General features: G+C 44.2%; 1 protein-coding gene across 2 annotated transcripts; it reads right to left on the reverse strand.

The window, feature by feature from the left end:
* Positions 1 to 1,934: 1,934 nt before the first annotated feature.
* On the reverse strand, positions 1,935 to 20,659 carry zbtb7b (zinc finger and BTB domain containing 7B). 2 transcript variants are annotated; one of them, XM_070967030.1, is made up of 4 exons: positions 20,294 to 20,659; positions 18,289 to 18,395; positions 2,851 to 3,926; positions 1,935 to 2,708 (listed from the first exon to the last, which is right to left on the reverse strand). In XM_070967030.1, exons 3-4 carry the CDS (start codon positions 3,918 to 3,920, stop codon positions 2,084 to 2,086), a joined length of 1,695 nt encoding a protein of 564 aa, XP_070823131.1. In that variant the 5' UTR covers positions 3,921 to 3,926; positions 18,289 to 18,395; positions 20,294 to 20,659; the 3' UTR covers positions 1,935 to 2,083. The 2 variants fall into 2 exon arrangements, with proteins under 2 accessions (XP_070823131.1, XP_070823133.1); XM_070967032.1 differs by having other exon boundaries at positions 20,313 to 20,608.
* Between the last annotated feature and the right edge of the window lie 805 nt (positions 20,660 to 21,464).

Genomic DNA, 21,464 nt, shown 5'->3' on the forward strand with positions numbered 1-21,464 from the left:
TATACAATTCAAAATCTCTTATTTTGAAACTACTGGCCTTAAATTTACATGAAGAGCGTCAATCTCCCTACAGCACCGAACGCTTTCTTCCCATTTTATATTTTTGTATAATCACTTAGTGCATTGCTCGAGGTTTCCTGAGAATAGTTGCAGCACAAAAAAAATCTAAGGCAACTTCATCCCAATATATATTATATTGACTATAACGCTGTACATTATGCAGGAGGAAGAGTATTCAGCGGGGGTTTTAAAGAAGTATAGTCAATTTCAATCACAATCTTAAATCGTACCGAGTGAGTTAATGGACTAGATATTGACGGTCGGACAAAAAGGCTTGAAGCTCTAAATATCATAGTGCAAATAAACTGGAAATAAAAAATGATTTACTACACAACAAGGAGTGGATAGTGCACACAAGGCCAGACCAGCGCGACTGCTACACCAGGTTCTGACTACATGGGTTTCAAGAGAATTGGAAATAAAAAGATAACTGCTGTCACTTAAAGCCATTAATAACGCATTACACCCTGCAAAAGGCCTTAATGCACTGGTCCAGGGCAAGCATGTTGAAGCTAAAAAGGGTTTTGGTCGAAGACAGATAAACTCAAAAGATAATGGCCCCTTTAGACACAGCAGTGGCCGATCTATAGGAACTGCCATGCGATAATGTGATACAGTACTATACATGTTGAATTACCAACAGAGAAGCATGCTGAAAATGTCAAAACAGAAAAGTCATTTTATGCTCCAGTTACAGGGAAGGTTTTAACCCCCTGACTTCTTCTTTGCTCTGTTCCCTTCTCTCAACCCCGGAGGATGGAATGTGCCTGTATTATTGCAGTACCTGACGGGATTAAATGTGCAAAGAATGCATTCGAGGAAGAATTGCCAAAAGAAGACACGCAGCCCATAAGAAGGCGTTTAGGTACGTGAAGATGTTGAGCCAAAATCTTTAGCACAATGCAGCTTCTTGTAAGACTTAGACGAGAAGTGGACCGCGATCTGTGCCCCACCCTGGATTTGGTCTCACAAAAGAGTTTCAGCAGAGGAGTCATAATAAATAACAATAAATAAATAAGTACAGAAAAACGGAGCAAGCCATTTCTTTCATGCCCTCAGCTTGCCCCTTTTCTATTTTTTTTTCCAATAAGGAACCCAAACGAGTGCATTGGAAGACTGAAATCTACAGCCTTTCGGAAAAGATGAATTGTCTTCAGCATAATCAACATCAACTCATCGACCCAGACTTTGTCTCTTTTGGTCAGGCATTTAACACAGAGCTCAGCAGCTCCGAAACACTCAAATATGGAAGCAGATTCTTTCTCATGGCTTTCAGAACAGTTGGGAAGAATATTCTCTTCAGACCCAACATTGGCTACAATTCACCTCTCTCCTCTCCTGTTAACTTAGGATTTAAGAGAACAGTTCAACTAAAATCTTTGGTTTAAGCACCAAATCAAAGCAAAGGTTCTACCACAAACAAGAAAAGACACAAAGAACATTATTGCTTACAATGTACAGAACAAGTTGGATAAATTAGACTGCATTTCCACTGATAACCACCAGAGGGCAGTGGCCACACAAGCTCATTCTTGTGATCTAGGTGAAAAGACTTCTGAATTGCACCTGAATCAATACATTTATGTCGTAACTAAAATATACATCTTCAAATATCCCAATATGTTGCAGCTCTGGACTTGAGTTTGCATAGTGAAAAGCATCCCGGTAACCACACATTCAACACACGCATGTCCAGCTACAAAAATCTAATCAAATCAGCTCAAACCAGAAACACATAAAAATAAATGCAAACGAAAAACGAAAAATAAAAGTTAAAAGACAAATGAAGTAAAATGCCAAGAGCCAGAAGACAAACATTTAAAATATCTCAGAAAACCCGTTTTCCTTTTTTTTTTTTTTTCTTTCTTGTTTTTATCATTTAGTTTTTTTAAGCGCTCTCCATATGGGAGCAGCAGGTCATTAGTCCAGCCACCTGAGTGAGATTTTTTTTTACTGTGGATGCTTTACCACACAGACACACACACATGTACACAAGCAAACGCACACACTCTCTCTCCTTTCACTATTCCTCCTCCTCCGCTGCCTCTTCACCATTTTCCTCTTCCACTTCGTCTGCCCATCGGTCACGGTGCGAAGCCGGTGAGTGGGTTCCTCCGGGATCTTCTCCCTCTGCCTCTCGGCCTCCTCGCAGCTCCAGACCTCGCAGGAAGAGCTCGGGGTAGCTGGCCAGCCTGCGAGGCCCCATTTGAGCCAAAGCCTGAAGAGCGAGAGACCGCTCCCTCTCCACATCACCTGGGAAAATCAGCGGAGGGCCGGCCCGACTACCACCATCCAGCACTGGGTGAGGGAGGAACGCAGAGGAGTGCGCTTGTAAAGACATAGCCTCCAGAGGGTTGGACTGCTCCCTCCTGCCTCCATCACCTCTCCCATCCTCCCCGTGCTCAGGCCCACGTCTGGGCCGGCGTGTGCGCAGCTCCAGGCAGCTGTGCCCCTTGCGGTGACGTTGGAGGTGGTCTTCTCGGGCGAAGGCCTTGTGGCAGAGCGGGCACTCGAAGGGCCTCGCCCCGCTGTGGAGGGACAGGTGGTTTTTGAGGTCGTATGAGTGGAGAAACCGAGCGGGGCAGTGCGGGCAGGGGTAGGGGCGCTCGCCTGTGTGTTTCCTCATGTGGATCTTCAACTTATCGTTCCTAATGAAGAGAAAGATGAAAGAAGAATGAAGAGGCAGAAGCGATGCGCGGTAGGAGCAAAACATGAATAAAAGATCAAAAACATCAGGCCACAATACATCAAACCATTTTGTGCATATTAGATGTGAGGATGGTGATGTACCGGGTGAAACGGACTCCGCAGGCAGAGCACTGGAAGGGCTTCTCTCCAGTGTGTGTCCTCATGTGTCGGGGCAGTTTTCCCGCTCCATGGATGATCTTCTGACAAACGGGGCATTGCTGGGGTGTCTGAGACTTCCTCTTCCTCCCGCCTCCCACTGCTGACGCTGATGCTCCTTGATCAGCTGCAGAGGTAGGTATGGAGATGCTTCCCATCAGCATTCCATCGTCACCAAAACCCTCCATGTCATCATCCTCTGACAGCTTGTCAGTCAAGGGCTGGACAGGAGGCGGGTGGGCTATACGGGGGCGCTCATGGAGCCAGTGAAGGAGCCCCCCATTTGGTGTGGCCCCTCTCCCTGGCTCTCTGATTGCCCTGGGATCTCCATTCTGCCGAGATTTGTGGCGAAGCTCTTCCTGTTCCGGGCTGGGTGGCTGGGTAGACGGCAGGGAGCGGAAGCTGTCGGATTCAGGTGAAGGGTGCGAGACGGGCGAAGCAGGTAATGGGATCAAAATAGAGGAGTTGATGTGATGTGATCCAACCTTTTTCACCTTCTTTTTGTCCGTTTTTCTCCGGGAGGCTTTCATTATCCTGCTCTCTCCCTGCACAATCCTCTCGCTAGCTGCGTGTTGGGCTCTCTGCTCCTCTGCCGTCTCCCCCTCTGCCTCTGCCTTCTCCCCCAGGATGTCTCTGCATGCGTCAGCCACACACTGGATGCCCAGAAGCTGAGCCCCTCGCAGCACATCTCTCATCCCAGAGCTGGGGATGGTCAGGGTGGCAGTGTAGGCGAACTCCAGCAGTGCATCCAGTGCATCGGGTGCCACGCAGTCCAGCTGGCACACGCTGAAACCTCCTCCACCCTCGCCACCCCCCTCCTCTGCCCCGAAGAGCTGGCGGAAGTAGAGACTGACTGCGGCCATGACGGAGCGGTGAGTCGGGTAGCGTGCCCCACGGGACGTCAGAGTGAGGTCACACAGGAGTCCTGCCCTCCTCTGGTCATTCAGGTGGGACAAGAGCTCATTGCTGTGCTCCGGGAAGGGGATCCCAATCAGACCGTCCTCTCCTGGAGACATTGCCACCTGCGTGAACGAGGGAGAAGATCAGGTGAGTGGAGGGACTGAGGCCTCAGCAAATGACAGTTTTGTACCTATCACGATCTGCTTTAATACAAATACATTCAGATTCTTTTCCTACGCATTTTGGCCGCTTCAAACGTTGAAAAATAAGTTTCACCTCTCTCAGAGAGCCGTGTATACACTTAAAAGTACCTAAAAGTAAACCTTCTATGGCGTGACAGACACAAGGAGTTTCTTTCACGTGAGGGACAATTTAAACCAGGCTTAGCAACAACTCTTCCCCCTTATCCTCCCCTCCCCATCCCCCTGCACTCTTTCCAGATTACTAAATCAGGAGGCGGCGATTTTGGCCAGTGTGATGGGGGTTGGGGCATCAGAGGACAAAGGCGATGGAGATGACAGCTAGATGGGGAGGCAAAATATAAGAGGAAGGAGAGGAAGAAATAATCATTAGAGCAGAGCAAGAGAGAGAGGGAGGGAGAGAGAGAGAGAGATAAAACCTAATGGTGGATAACAGTGACGCGGAAAGTATGCAGGATTATGCAATGTGCTGTAGGTGCTGTAACAGTAGGCAGTAGGTTAATTCCTGTGTGAAACCTTTATAGCATTAGCCGTTTGATTAAAATACCTGGAGAAGAAAGAGAGGGACAAATGGAGGAGAGAGAGAAGAAAGAAATGCAAGCAAGGGAGAGGGAGGAAGTGAGAGACTAGAATGGGTGAACAGGGGGGAGTACCAGTGAAAGAATGAGGAAGGAAAAAAACAGCAAGAGCAGAATTACAACCTTTATGCAGAGTGGCATAAAAGTACGTCACTCACAAACTTGATGTGTAACATATACAGTACAGTCAGTAGATTTCAGTTATTACAATCCTCTCCTTGTCTTTTTTTTAACCCAATAAAGATCTTTAGCAAACTCATCGACACAGAGGTAAAATGTTCTAATGCAGGTCAAATAAGCCAACAACTTTTCTTTATTTCTCTTTGTGAGACGTAACGAGGCCTGTTGGTAATAAGACCCAACAACTCCCTTCATTGGCTCCCTAAGCTCACACCTCACCCTGTCCACACTATACCTGCTCAACAATATCTCGAACACACCTGAGCAGACCAGATTTTCCACAAACAACTCACCCTCCAGATTCCCCCTCCCTGCCCTTCATCTCCCTCCCATAGCAACTGGCAGCCCCCTGGCCATCCAATAACAGTGTTCACACAGTGCCCAGAGGGCTCAGCACAACGACAGTACATCCACCTGACTAACCTGCTCCAAAACACACCCTATTAAATACACACAGGCACAGGAGCGCACAGTTGCACACATACACACATCACATACACACATTGCGTGCCAATCTGTGGCTCCCCCCACCCACTATTGTTAGATTTAACCTGTTGTGTGGCCATCTCGACACCAGCCTTTTTAAAACACGCTTAAATGTACTCCACCCATTCAACGAAAAAAAAAGTAAAAGTACAGCCAATTCCTTTCTCAAGAACTTGATGGTGGGTTTTTTTTTTTTAATCTGTCCTGCCGTTCAAATCGATGTCAAACGTATCTTTGTCATCCCTGGACGTGCTTCAGTACCAAGACGTCCCAAATGTTAGCCCTACCTTCCCCATCTTCATGGGCACGGGCACAGTCAGCTGGAGGCGAGGCAGCGTGCGTCTCGTGGCATCCATCTTTCTGCTCTTCACAGCTCCTCTCTCCCTAGCTGTCCTCCTCTCCGTCTTCAAAAACCACTTTCTTGTCTTCCTACTTCCTGCTGCCTTTAGATGTGCAACCTAAAGGTCTGATCTCGCTGTCAGAAGTGGGGGTTAGGCGTTCATCCTTGGGGAGGTCTACCTCTTTCGTACATTCTGTCACTCACTCTCCTTCCTGTTGTATCAGAAGAGTGTGCAAGTGACGAAGGCAGATTCAAAGACACCCCCCCCCCAAACAAGTCGCCTACGCACCCCACTCTCTCCAAAACCCAACGGCCCATTTTCCGAACACTTTCCGATAAACACGGTCTCATCGTCGACCTCTCCCTGTTCAGAAAGAGGCCAACAGGTAGATGCGCCGTAGCGTATGTGAGGTTATGGCAGGACTGTGGACCGTGTAGAACAAATAACCTGCAGACTTCAGACCACACGCATTAATTCAACTGGGTTGGCAGGAAGGAAACCAGCACATTCAATGAACACACCTCAGAAATACCTTTTTTTTTCCCCCAGTCTACTGAATGTATAATTGAACAATCATGTAAGCAACCATATTGGCAAGATGAGTCATATTACACTCAAAAACAAACATTCAGGTAGGTGCAATATGAGAGTTAAGCCACATTACATCGTACCACAGAGACAAAGCTGTGTAGAAAGCTCTTCCTTTGAAACCTGCACCTGCTAAATGCCACTGATTGCTCGTCATAAAATAAAACCAGATATTTATATTATCTCCTCAGCTTGCGGCAACGAGGACGACGTGTGTGTAGCCGCTGACACAGACAAGTGAGGAAGTTAAGGGGCACATGTTTGCTTTGTCCTTTGCATACACGCGCACACACATTTATCTGTTTTTTTATTTACACCACTAACTACTATCACTCATAGGAACCATTTTTCATCATTTCCAATTTCCACAACAGTCTAACATGATTGTAAATGGAACATCTTTTGGTTTTGGGACACTGGGTTGGATGAAACGAGACATTTAAAGTTGCCACCTTGTGCTTAAGGGCATTTTTCACTATTTTCTGACGTTTTATGCACAAATGTTTAATCATGAAAATAATCTGTAGATTAATTAAAACAATCCTTTGCTGTGGCCTTACATCATACACAGATGTAAAATAATATGCAGGAAAATTTGTTGTGGTTTGATGGTGCATTCCTTGACCTCGCATGTGTACATTTGTCTCATCGTAAGTAGACACCAAAACAGACCTGAATGTCATCTTTAAGGATCACCATCAAAGGTAATCATTGTTTAAATGCATCCACAGGAAACCAGGACCGCTGCTAATAATAATTATGTACATAAATACACAATATATCATGTTTTTCCCAATTTCTGAAATGCCATCAATAAGCAAAAAGTCACAAGAACAGAGAAAACATAAAACTGAGCAAAGCTGTGTAGAAAAGCGAGACACAAAGGGGTTTTAGGAGGAGTGCACGACGACGCACATTAAATTTCCGGCGCAGGGGAGAGAAAAAAAAAGCATCATGGGTGGTTGGTGGTTCAAGCGTGTTATTTTAGGCATATTCCTTAGAACACAGACGTGTTCGGAAAATAATAAGATTGCAAAGAAGTTGCAATGATTCCCATCAATTTTCTGTCTGTGAGTCACTTAATACTGACACATCATGACATGCACAGCCACACACACGTGGGACACGCACACACACACACACTGTTCATATCCCCCCTTCCCCTTCCTTGTCACCTTGTTTCTGTTTTTTGTTGCTAACCAAGGACATGTCTGCAAAAGCTGGTGAATCTTGCAACACACTGCAGCTAATGCTAAGACTGCCCACAGGCAGATACCACAAACACACTTTGTCTCGCAAATAAAATAATAGTGTTAGCTCACAAGCTTGTGTTCAGCTATTATCATAAAACATAATTACTGTCATTATAAGTTTATTCATGTTGATTAGGGTTCGGTAGCTTTCAGTCAAATAACCGATATCACTGTTTGCCTTTAGGTGTGTCATTTAATGTCACAGTTAGTCTTTCCAAAACATATAACCACAAAAACACTCACTTTAAAGTATTCTCTCTCTCAGATAACTGCCCCCTTTACACTTTTTATGCATTTGACGCTACAGATGTTAAGATGTTATCCTTCCAACAATCGTCTCTTATCTCTTTCTGTGTTTTTTGTTCTCACCTCCCACTCTTGTGTCGACGGTAGAGGAATTCACCTCCTCTGCAACTCTACGGTTTCCTCATCCCTCACTTTCATTATGTGCATGCTCTTCCTCTCTCTTAACAACGAGGATTTGTGACTTTATAAAAAAACTATTACATATGGAGATTTTTTAATCATTCTGACTTTATCTGACTGTGTCATCAACCTAAAGCCACGAACTAGTCGCACGACCTGAGCAGACCAGAAAACTCAAATGAAACACAAATCAAATGAAACGTGTTCAGCAGAGAATCCACCGTGTATTTGCTTTTACTAAAGAGGAAATGGAAACTTAAGTCCACTAGTACTTGTCCACTACCATGGCTCGGTGTAACTCCTGAAAAAAAAAAAAAAGTAGACGAATTTGCATGGAGGCCAGGAAAGTGACAGCAGCAGGACTGACCAAAGCTGCACAGAGAGATTTATTCTTCGGTCTGAAAGCAGTATCCATCCTCTATATCATGAAATCCTTCTGCACACGCTCAGAGTGTGTGATGACTGGAACTAGAACTGTTAGTATTATTTTTATGGGTCTTATTTTCCGTTAAAGGCTGTAAGTTTTCCCAGTCCACCTCAATTATATCAGGCTCCAGCGCTAAGGGGGAAAATATGACTTTATACTATTCACAGAAAACTGTGGCTGAGAGGGAGCAGGAGAAATGCTTTTAAAAATTCTGATGTCAGATGTTTTCCAAAGTGCCTGTGCGTGTGTGTTTGTGTGTGTGTGTGTGTGTGTGTGTGTGTGTGTGTGTGTGTGTGTGTGTGTGTGTGTGTGTATTGGTTAATGTGTGCACATATGGTTGGTTGCATGTGTTGTGTTCTCAGTACTTTCAGTACTTAAATAAGTAAAGGGGAAGAATATGGATAGTTCTTAGACTTGAACAAGTCATACGTTAAATGTGGAGGGTAAAAGAGTGCAATTTTAAAAGTAGGCATAACAGAATTTAGTAACAATTTTTAGCTTTTTCATGTCCAAAGTGTTGTAAAATGCCTGTATGGGGATGGATTGTACCAGCACAAATACATTTTGAAATCTGCTTATTGCAGTGAAGTGTCACAAATAAGGAACAAATGAAACACTACATGCACACACACACACACACACACACACACACACACACACACACACACACACACACACACACACACACACACACACACACACCATCTCTGTTTTCATTCAGATAAACTCAGAACTTTAGAGGTTATTCATAACCACAATATAACAAATTATGATGCTAAACTACCACTGCACCAGGAAAACAACAAAGCGGCCAAGCACATGGAAAGTAAGATTCAAGCTCATACCGTTTCTCCTCCACACGGCTTCCTCTCACCACTTGTCTTCTCTGTGTGCCAGGTTTTAAGGGTTACGAAAGACAAAAGTCTTCACCCTCTTTACACCTTACTTATTTGGGGTAGTGAGTGGAGGGTGGCACTGGGACACCTTCTCTGAGGAAGAGTAGGGGAGGAGGAAACGGGGGGGATGAGAAGAGATGAGAGCGCACATGCATCTGCCAAACCAAAGCAGCACTCAGCCCAACAGAGCACTCTCTCAGGACTATCTGAGTGCAAAACCTGCTCATTTAAGCAACAAATATACCCAGAACTACACAAGAGTACTGGCTCCACACCAGCTGACACATCCAGGTCTTCTAATAATACAGCTCGTCTCTGCCAGGACATAAAACACAAGCACCCCCGCCCTCTGCGTTCCCAGCTCCCTCCGGACTGAACATTTGCATCCCACCAGGAGATATAAAAACAGATGCAACCAGGGCGAATTTGAATCGCCATTTGAATTTGTCAAAGACAAGACTTGAGACAGTAGATGATTAGAGCAACTGCACCCTGTCATGACTGGATGTAAGGAGAAATTTATAAGAAAAAGGGAAGTCCAGTGACCCGATGTTACTCAGCACAAGTTTGTTCTGTCTTTTATTTAAGAAAGACACTGCAGCCAAGCCCTCCTCTGTCCTTACTGTAACTGGGGCATTATGGTGTGTGTTTGTGTGTGTGTGGACGCATGCGCACATTGTGGTCTTAGAACACATTACATTATTCATTTGGCTGGCAGAGCAGAGGCCCTTATCCCCTCGCCCTACCACACCACAAACACTCCACTGTGAGCTATAACAGCAGCCAGTTTGCATGCGAGACCTGAACACTAATGTGAATCTGCTGGAGGATTATCAGCTTATCAGCACATGGGACAAGACATTTGGGTGTACATATTGGCTCTTCCCCGTAACATCCACCAACTCCTAACCTGAAGTTAAAGTAAATAAAAGTGTCTTCTTACAGAAATGAGCCTCTTTTTGTCAAGGCTAGGCAGCACTGATGTCAAATATCCCATTAATTTGACTTTACTGCCTTAGAAATAGCTATTAGCAATATTTTGGGGATGATTATTGGGGGTTTGTCAAGGATCCATTAACAACCAGCGGCCTGCAGCTCACTGGTGGCCCTAAGAACGCCTGAATGCATTAAATCTGGATTCATAATGGCAGGCAGAGACGTCGAATGTGGTGAAATCCAGCCCAGCTTAATTTTTCTTCTTTTTTGGTCATGTTTTTTTGGTTTTTGCTTTCATTTGGGAAGGTGGTCCCATTTTTAAGAATCAGAGGTTAGCATTCAGTTACAAAAGGATGACTGTTTTTAGAGGACATTCGCTCACAGCACAATTTTAAGAAATGAGGGAATATTTCAGTGACGGCAGAGAACAGTATTATCTTATTGAATTTAGCCCAGAGGACCAGGAAAAGACAAAATCAACGTCCCAAGTTCCTACACAATATCTCGCCTCATATTACAAGACAATACATCGATTGTATGTGCAACCCAACATATCATGTTTTATTTTTTTATCTGGATATTACGACTAAAATTAAACACATCTGCGTGTCTCCTGACAGTTTTGCTCACTCAGCTCCATGTTTGAAGTTTTTCAGGTGGGACGGCTCCCATTTGGCAATTCAAAGCTATTTGTTTTTTACAGATTCTTTGATTCTGAATACTCTGAAACTACTGATTCAGTATCATACCAAAATGATTTCCTATAGACATGTAGTAGCTTTTATGAAATGGGTGTAATGTGCCACATTTCTGCCATGTTTGCTACTGTGAATGGAAGAGAGAGCGACAGGAGCAGGAAAAGAAATCAATCTGAGGTTGGAAAGAGGAAAACTGTACGAGATTTGAGAAGAGACAACAAAAGGAACATGAGGGAGGTATGTTTTCTAAAAACACACATGTTCTTAGAAGTCACACAAAAAAGGAGGTTATGGGGGAGGAGAAACACATGAGAGTGAGTGAATGGGGAGTGGGTGTTGAGATACTGTGTAAGATAAAACACAGGAGAGGGGAGGTTAAGACAGGAAAATCTAGTCCCGGCCTCGAACAATCTGTGTTAGCGAGGAGACATGAAACAGGAGTAGACAGAGTTAAGTTACAAGGGGAGAGGAAGGGGGAGACCGAAGAAGAGAAGGGAGAGGAGCCGTGACACGACGACCGGGAGATAAACAGAGCGATCGAGCAAGAGGTGAACACATGCACACAGCCACAGGAAGTAGCAAGAGAGTCCTTGCAGGTGTGTGTGTGTGTGTGTTTGTGTGGGTGTGTGTGCAGATGTCTGAGGGAGAGATGTGGTAGCAGCCACCTCTATCATTAGCATCACCAAAATGGGAGTTTCACCCTAAGATGGAGAACACACACAGATGTGAGAGAGAAAGCATGCTGACAGGGTGGTTTCACACTTTATTCTCCCTCTCTCTTTGCTCTTTATCTGGTCAGCAGTTTCTACCCCCAAAACACTTCACAAGTGTGTGTGTGTGTGTGTGTGTGTGTGAACGCTGGAGCGTCAAGGTGTGTGGGCGAATCACATTCTGCTCCCTGCGTCAATTAATATGCAAGAGCAAGAGAGAAACGTTATTTTTGTACATGTGGTTTTAATGACGCTTATGTGTCTGATGAGCTCATTTGAGATGATGAAGTTGAGGAACATTTCCTCCGAGAGTCCCACAACCGATTACACTGCATGTGAAAAACTGCAATGGTAACAATGAAAGGGCGATAAAGTGTCATTACAGTCAAACATACTGTAATCTCTCAGCATACTTGCTGTAACTCAGCAGGGGTGTTTGAACATGTCGGTTCGTGATACAAACAAATGAACTATGCAGTTTTTAATCGTGTGTGTGTGGAGAGGAGCACCAAGCGCAGTAACTCAGGACAAAACCTCACATTATTTTAAACTGAGAGTAAGCAAAAATGAATCCTTTCTAGGAAAGACATTCTTCAAGATTACCTTGAGGAATATTTATATTAGGTACAATAGGAAGATTCATTTTCAACATGAAAGTCACTTTTCAGTCAGACGTTCTATGGCGGCCAATATCAAAATCATAGAAATATACATTTAACATTAAAACAGGTGATATTAAAGGCCATTTTCTGTGTTTATATCGTATGTGTGTGTGTGTGTGTGTGTGTGTGTGTGTGTGTGTGTGTGTGTGTGTGTGTGTGTGTGTGTGTGTGTGTGTGTGTGTGTGTGTGTGTGTGTGCAAAGACTGTATTTTCTATATTACATTTTTATTAATATATGTATTAAGTATGATATAAGCTATGTTAAGTTTGCACGAATTACTGGATCATGATATTAAGCATTTTTCACATTCTGAACTGTTGTTATTTTCTCCCGATTTTTTGCTGAATGCTTTGTTTGAAATTGAAATAAAATGCGTTAATCCATAAAAGAATAAAAACGGGTTTCACACGGACATTTAACCATAAACTGTGTTTAAAAAATCTTGCGTTTTTTTCCAAGCCTGTATATAAATGCATGCATTTGTGCATCTGTCTACACAACAAGAATGACTGAAAATATATTTGAATCTTACTCAATAGCTCTATAAGTACGAATGACTATAAATCCCCATATGATGCTTATGAGATGTCCTTTTTTGTTGTTATTTTGTCTCCTGGGATTAGATGAAGCACATAACACAAAGCAGTTGAACACAAAAACACCACACACTGCACCTGCAAACAAGAATCTACAGCTATAAATATTTAAAATGATAAACTTCACAAAAGTACCTCAAACAAAAGAGGTTATTTAGGTTTTTGTTTTTTTTGCCCTCCAACACTGAAAATCCATGAATGTATGTACATATATGTGTAAGTGTACTGCGGTGGGTGTACACATGCGTACGTGTGTGGAGATTCTGGAGATGTTTGGAGGACATGAACCTCTGTACACTGTGTTTCTTCTTCTTCTTTGCTCTTCAGTTGGGGTGCTGGGGGAAATCAAGCTGGTTTTGGAGGTGAGGATGGTAGATGAGGTCGTTGAGTGGGATGTGAGACAAATGTTACGATTTACAGTCTGATGTATACGGTTTCTCGGTGTGTGTCCACGTAATGTATTGAAGTCTGCCTGCGAACACAATAATGTATACAATGAATAACGGATATAACTACAGGACAATGCATTCAGTGAGCGAAAATGTCTTCAACCAATGAAAAATATGATGGAGGCTTTTTAGTCTGCACACATCTGTTGACGAGAAGTCATGTTTAGAAAAACAAACAGCTCATATTGTTACTGCGTGCGTGTTTGTGTGTCTTACATTAAGTTGAGTTGCCACATTACTGGGAGGGTCTCAACGACTGCTGCTCTCCCCCATCAATGACCTCTCATTTTAGAGGAAGATATTGCAAAAGCACTGGACACACACACACACACACACACACACAGACAAACACACAGAAAAGTGTCGCAAAACTAACTGATCCTGATCAGTTTCCTCTTCCTGTACTCAGAAAAGATCGTCGACCACTAGAGCTGATGGAGAGATAAGTGGAAGCTAAACTGAAACATAGAAATCAAGTTAAAAACTAGAAAAATTCAGTGTGTAGCAGCAGAGAGACGTAGAGAAGAGGACATGAGTGAAAGACGCGTCATCTTTCTGACACCTTCCTCACAATCAGCTTAACAGCATGGTAGCAATACAGGGAGGGAGGAGACTGTTTGCTTTTACTGTAACTGCAATCCATGAATTATATCAGAACAGTAACTGTGGGGCAGGACTTGACTTGCGGTCCAGCTGACAAATGCACAACTGCATCACCCACTGCTGTGGTGTCAAAACATCAGGAACCAGACAGCCGCATGAGTTCTAAACCAGCAACAGACGTGGGGTGAAAATAACCGATAGCTTCTCCTGATGGACGTCTTACAGCAGAGTCACTGTTCTCTCTTTCACAGCCTGGATGCTTGATGCAGATTGAGGACAATGCGAACAGTCTGATGTATCATACGCCCCTTCTGCAACAATAATAATGTTTGTTTTTGAAATATCAGCAAAACAAAAAAGTGATTTTATTTTTCCAAAAGGGATGGTACACATGCCTTTTGGAATAAAAGCCTCCATTTGCTGCTGGAGTTCCCCTCTGAACAACACACATGAAAGGGGTCAGTTTCAGCAGCAATGACTCCCTTCGCCTGCTCGTGTTTGGGTGTTTATTCTCACTTTCCCTGAAGTGTTGTCTCACTGTACCTATTTATGATAACCGCCCGCTCAATAAGTACAGAAACAATTGCACTGTTACTAGAAGAGCTGAATCATGATCACTCCTTCAGCCTGCCACTTTTTCTCAAGCCTGTTTTTTCTCTGTCTTCTGACTCTTTACAAGAAGGAGAGGAGTCATGGCCACCTGCCGATTGGTTAGCGCTGGGTGGCGTGGGCTGCGAGGCTGGTGGTCGAGAGCGAGGGAGGGCTGTCAAATGCTACAGAAACTCATGACTGAAAAGAGGAAATGGCAGATACAGAACTTCCTCTATTGACACAGATCGAGTGGGGGCAAGACTCAACTGTAGTAGCAGCAGACAGGATTACGGACACCGTGTAGTCACCCCTGTGCCACTATTGCTTCAATGTGGAGAAGCAACCACCATATATGGTGAAAACATGGCATTTGTACAGAGGTCAAAGGGATAAGGCCATGGTTTACATGTTTTTAAATAAAGGGAACTTCCAAACATACAACTTATACAGCAGTGAAATAATAGGCAGAACTTCATTAAAATAAGAAGCCAAGACCCAAATCTATTCTTGACAGGCTGAGCCCCATTTCATGCACTTGGTGACACACCAGTCTGCCTGCAGATGTGATCTCCTTGTCTTTTTTTGCGAGAACAAAACTCAAAGGAAGAACAAGGAATCGAGCCGTAATCTCAGAATAAATGGCTGTTTGAGCAGCGTGGGCGAGGTCAACTGAAAAACCTGTGAAAAAAGGTGTGACACCTTCAAATATTAGGGCCCAAAGAGACACACATTTACGTCTTTCATCTCCCATTCTCCCTCCCCCGTTCTCTCTCTCTCCCCACCTTCCTCCCACTCAGTCGGTTTGCATGAAACTGAAAGACCCATGTCTGAAAAGGGGGAATTTATATGGGCTCACATGCCCTAATTAAAGCATTTCCTGGAACTGTGTGCATGTATGTATATATGTGTGTCTATATGCATGTGATGGTTTGTGTGTACGTGTTTGTTTGTCCATGTGTGTGTGTATGTGTTCCTCGCCTGACAGACCACTCGAGTTCACTTCCTTCTACCCACCAATTCACGGACACATGGTTGTCACCAGTCATACTCCAGCAAAGCCAAGGTCACATGATCTGTCACACCAACTTGCCCACCACGTGTGCAAGCACGCACACACACACACACACACACACACACACAGGAGTTGCAGAAAAATTCACGTCCAACTCAAATGAAATACGAGTGTTAATAACTATATGTAACACATAATCCCTTTTCATGCTCAAACACAATGCTCTATCATTCATATAATTTGTGTATTTCAAAATATAGTTTAGCAGGAATTTTTCGTTTTGCCTCTGATGATGAGCAGCAGTAACCAGGAAGGGAAGCAAAGGCAGGTTTGTAGCTGTTTTACAGCTGAAATCAGGTGTGTTAAAAGACGTAAAACAATGCATTAAGTGTGGCTGGAGATGCTCTTTTTGCTTTCCTTTGCTGGTTTTACACAGTAAATATTATACACATGTTAAATCCTTCATGATCGAAATATTCTTTACAGTGGGTTTTGTAAGATTTTTATTTTACAGTCTTCAGTGACTTGATGCTAATTTAAAGAAAGTAAAGTCAAAAATAGTTATTTGTGTATGTCTGCAATGTGTGGTCCCGTTTTAAGAGCTAAAACCTGTAGATAAATGTACATTTCTGAGCCACAACTTTCCTCTGCTGAACAGTAATTCAAATTTAATTGGTGTTAAAAACCTGAAAAAGGTCTGTGCATGAGAAGTACTACAGCAACATCCTTTGTAAATGATGAATATGTTATTAGGTTGTTATGTTCCCTCATAAAGTATCATTAGTGACAGGAACCAGAGCTTTGAGCAGGTGCAAAAAACGTCAAACAAATTCAGATATTTCAGTTGCAATATAATTGCAGGTTTCCGAACCAGCTACCGTAGCATTAGCCCGAAGCTAAAAAAAACTATTGAAGTTGCTGGTATTGGAGGAATGTGTGGTTCAGCTTTGTATTACTGTTATACTAATATCAACGAGGTTTTAAAGCAGTGCTGCTTTGTTGTGATCACGTACCCAAAACCTATAAATATCATAAGCCCGTTTTAGACACAAGAGTTTATTTTTGGCATTATTCCCGAGCCATCTTAAAAGCCGTTTGAGTCTGCAGCCAACAAACTACAGAGGAGTTAACTTCCAGGTTGCCTATAAAATATTTAACTGCTTGACCACTTAATTCAGCTCACATTTTTTCTAAAGCCATCCTATAAAAACCAATCTTCTGTGACCCCCACAGCAATGTGTCTGTGGTGTAAAGTGTGTCAGAGGAACAAAAAAATGTGTGAATAAAACAGGTACAGATTTGGCTGTTGTGGATGATTAACATCCAGGAAATCAGTCACGCTATTTTCTAAATTTATCCTGAATCTTATTGGGCTGAACTCAATCATCTCAGTTCATTGTCAATCAGGTAAGAGTCGATTTAACTCATTTTCATCGTCACAGTGCGTGTGTGCAGCTTGGTGTGAGGCAGGTTTGCTGTTGCTTTAAAGCTGAAATCTGTCTTATATTATTTAAAAAATTAAAATTAAATAAAATAAAAAAAATATTTTTTATTTCACCTGTATGGTGGAGTGTTCTAAAACTAGGGCTGCAACCACTGATCATTTTCATTATTGATTAATCTGCAGATGATTTTCACAATTAATCATTAAGCCTATAAAATGTAAAAAAAACAAACAAAAAAAACCCCCAAGAACAATGCTTGTCACAATTTTCCCAGAAAGTGACATCTTCAAATTCTTTTTCTGTCCAACCAACAGTCCAAAATCCAAAGACTCTTCATTAACAATCATACATGCAAAGAAAAGCATTAAATCATCTTTAAAAAGCTCGAACCAGCAAACGTTTTTACTTGAAAAAACACTTAAACCATTAATCAATTACCAAAAATGTTTTAAAAAGCGGCAATTCATTTTCTTTTCATCAACTAATGGTTGAAGCTCTCGTTAAAATAATTAAAACACTTAGCGTGGTTAGAAATGTTGATTATAATAAAGAAATCTTGATTGGGTTTGTTTGACATCACTTTGACTTTTACTGCAAACCAACAGCAACAACGAGCTGAGAGAACTTCATGCAGCATTGATACCCTGTTATCCTTGCCGTAGATTGAATGTGCAGAAAGTTATACGTTCCAACTTGTGCCTGCAGGGGGCGCTACTTAACATAACAGTACTGCATACCTTTGAGATGACACAGAAGAAACATTTCGTGACCAATCACCTCATTGCTGTCACACAGCATTGGTTCATTTGAATGGAGCTTGGGCCCCGTTTCCATGAGGTATCTTAAAGACTTCGGCGTAATTCAAGCAAGGCTGTTGTGGAAGCGTCAGAAACCTCCGCGCACAGCTTTTGGATGTGAGCATTGAGGGATCTGCATTTAGGGAATTCTCACAGTTTTCCAGAACAGACATCGACTGAACGCAGCGACTGGTCGACTGCCGAGGTGACAAAGAAGGAAGGGTTTGACCATCTTTAGTTTAGCTCTTTCAGCATTCTTTGCACAAATTACTCATACAAAGTGCAACACCATAAAAAGCTTTGATAAGAGACTTAAAGTGAAAAAGTGTTTCTGAAAGTGTGCACCATTATCTCCACTGGTACAGTTAATCACATCTCCTTTTGCCCCACATTCAAGCGTGTGCATTTGAAACAGCCATTAACACCTTTGTACCAACTTCTTTTGAACGACGCTGGACTCCAAAGGTAATCTTTTGTCCTATTGTACGTCTCTGGGCTCAGATCTTTTCAGAAAACAAGGTGCCTACAGCCATAAAAGTGTGTTTGAAAGAGAGAGGGACTGATGTCAGATCTTATAATATACACGGTGATTTATGGTGTGGTTCCTACCTCCAGTCCATAAACCCAGGAGAAGATGGGCGCCTGCTTTCTCCTGCCTCACGCTTGACCCCCTCTTCTTTTGGTTCTTTGCTCAGAGGTCAGCAGAGGTCATACACCTGAGGGGAAAAAGGCACAGAAGTATGAAAAAAATCAACCTGATTTAATCTAGCAATATGCATCTGAAATGGGGGGGCTGCTATGAGTCAGGCATTCACCAAGTATGTGAACAAAGATGGCGGATGTGATGAACTGATGTCAAGAAAACGCAAAGTGCTGTCTAATCGAGGCTCATGTTGTCTTTTCTTTTGTGAAACGGGTTAGCTACAGCGCATGTGGATAAACACACACCCACAGGCGATCACATGGTGCATCAGATGTAATTTGGGGTGGAGTGGGGGGGTTCTTGAAAAGGAGAGACAGAAACCGACCGCTTCCTGCTTTGACTTCTTCGGAAAAGAAGTTGTCCAACAGTCAGTAATGTTTGGGAAAGCCCACACACGCACACACACTTGTCTTTGAATGCATGTGATTAACACCATACTGTACATTTTTAGGATTTCCAGAGCTCTGTAAGAAACAACAAGAAATGTAGGCGAAAATGAGGAGTGTGTCAGAACTGCAGACTGAAACATGCGATGATGATGAAGGGGGAAAAACATAGATATGAGCTATGAGAAGAGGGCCTGTGGAAAGCAGAGCAGGATACGGGTCATGTCAGGGCAGCAGGACTGAGGGGTGAAGCACAGATGTCCAATTATGTTGCAGACAAAGTCAAGGCAAACAGAGCTGGCATTAAGAATTTATTTCAAAACCCTGATGGCTCTTCCATATGTGGGGAACCAGCCCAGTGCGAGGGAGCATGAGAAACGTCCACTCACACGATGGCACCCAGACTTTAAGAAAACTGAAAAGCTTTCCTGTCTCCTAACTTTTCTTCCCTTCAGTCACAAGCTTCCCCACACACAGAAATCGCAGAGGGCATTTCAGCCTCCCACACAAGCGCCTCCGAGAACCGAGAGGTGAGCCAAAAACGCTGTGACAACACCTCAGCCTAGAGGGCAAAAGGCATTAACTACCTGGATGGCTAAAGATTTAACCAAACAAGCTGTGCCCAAGACAAGGAAACCAAACCCAAGCCAGTTGAGCTTGTTAGGCCGGTCTGTCAGAGGGGCGAATCAGCAACACATCAACCTCTGCAGTGACACACACACACACATACACACACACACAAAAGCCCACTGGCATGACAGTCCTCCCCACCCATGAGGTAGGCAGAAGCCTTAACCTAACATTACAGCCTGAACACATCCTATTGTAACACAGGATAGTGACGGGATTAACATAAAACACTGGGTGCGCCACGGGGAGGACGATGATGATGATAATGATGATGATGATGATTAACAGACCACTGCAGGGGGATCATTTAGGTGCAAGAGGCTAAATCCAACAGATCCAGCGCTCTGCGTGGCCATGGGCAGCAGAAAGGCAGGTGATGTGCGTGAGAGCAGGTTAGGTTTTGGATGTCAGCCGGTGTTCTCGGCTATAATTAGCAGCTGAGTCTCCAGAAATGTACCCGCCGACCCCGCTCTCTCTCTCTCTCTCTCTCTCTCTCTCTCTGTCTCTCTGTCTCTCTCTCTCTCTCTCTCTCTCTCTCTCTCTCTCTCTCTCTCTCTCTCTCACCTGGCCGCCGCGCACAGACGCACATTATCAACCAGCGGCTGCAGCACCTGCTCAAAAAACACAACCACGCAGCCGCAGTTTTCATTCTGTGCACTTAGCGCGCGCAAGACGTAGAATAAAACCGGGGGGAATAAATGTCGACGGGAGTTACCGAAAACCCGTGACGTGGATTGTCCTCCCGTGACCCCGGTCAGAACCGGGAAGGAGGTGGGAGAGCGGCTATAGGTTGAGACGAGCCGTCCCAAAACAGACCTGTCACTGACATCACATTTAACCTACAGGTGTGTTATAGTTTTCAGTCAAACCGACCGCAGTCAGGTGAAGCGGTTACCTGAGTGCCGGTGTGTCACCTGTTCAGACTCGTCGCCTCCCACCTGACCGGCCTCCACACTTCCTGGATTATTCTGTCCCACCCTGCTTCTTCTACTTCTTCTTCTTCTTTTTCTCTTTCAGCTAATGTTCGCCGGCTCTCACCGCCGTCCTCAGCTCGGCACCCGGGAGTTTTTATTCTTCGCCAAATCGTGCGTCGGCGTTTTTCTCTCCTCCGTCGTCTCCTCTCTCTGCAGACCGCCGGCTCGCTGGGCTGCTCTGACCCCCCTGTCTGCTGCCTCCGCTGGCCCACTCCGACTCCCTGCTCCTTCTTTCTGAGAACCAGGAAGCGGCTTGCCCTACTTACACCCAGTCGCGGATTGGCTCTGGCAGGGCTGGAGAAGAGACCGCCGGGGTGGGCAGGGCACAGGGGGAGGGAGGCAGGGAGGGAGGGGGTCCGGCTCTGGTGCGATAGGCCAACAGCGGTGTCTGTCGCGGTGCCGGCGGCGGAGGGAGGAGAGAGGTCGGCAGGTCTGGAGACCCCGCTCCTCCTCCTCCTCCTCCTCCTGTCTCCCTTGGGCATCACAGCGCATAGCTGAGGTGGGTTGAAACAGCGGGCAGCGAAAGCGGATTGAAGGATATCTGCTTATTGCTTACCTGTCAGATGCAAAAGCATTTTCAGTCGAAACAGACTTAGTGCCCCCTCCCCCTCCTCATGACTCAGCAATACTCCCTCTGAAGCCAGAGATGACCACGTATGGAGAGGTGGAGGTGCGCCACGACAGAACTCCAAACAGGTGCCTGGACTGAGGCTGACACATGATTAAACCGAACCTGCTGTGATAAATGAAACTTTTGCGGAGGATGTTTCACATCCAGTGTGAGGGCAGCGGCGGGGCAACACCGGGGACTTTTAGAAAATGACTAGTGAATCAGTTAAGAGAGAAAGAATAAAGGCTAAAGTCAGCTGAAGCACAAAAAACAGTAGCCTTTTCATGAACACTTTTTTCCAGAGACAAAAATCTGTTTTTTGTGACACAAGCACAAACGCTAAACAGAAGCCTCGTTTCACTGCAAACAGCTCAACTCTGAACACTTACGTACATGCGTCCTGTTTGAAGTGGTTATGGGGATGGGAATCACCTCGCTTTTTCAAAGTTTGAATCTCATCCTCGTCTACAGCAGCTCCAGGA

Source organism: Chaetodon trifascialis, chromosome 7 (genome assembly GCF_039877785.1).
Source record: "Chaetodon trifascialis isolate fChaTrf1 chromosome 7, fChaTrf1.hap1, whole genome shotgun sequence".
NCBI classification, from domain to species: domain Eukaryota; kingdom Metazoa; phylum Chordata; class Actinopteri; order Chaetodontiformes; family Chaetodontidae; genus Chaetodon; species Chaetodon trifascialis.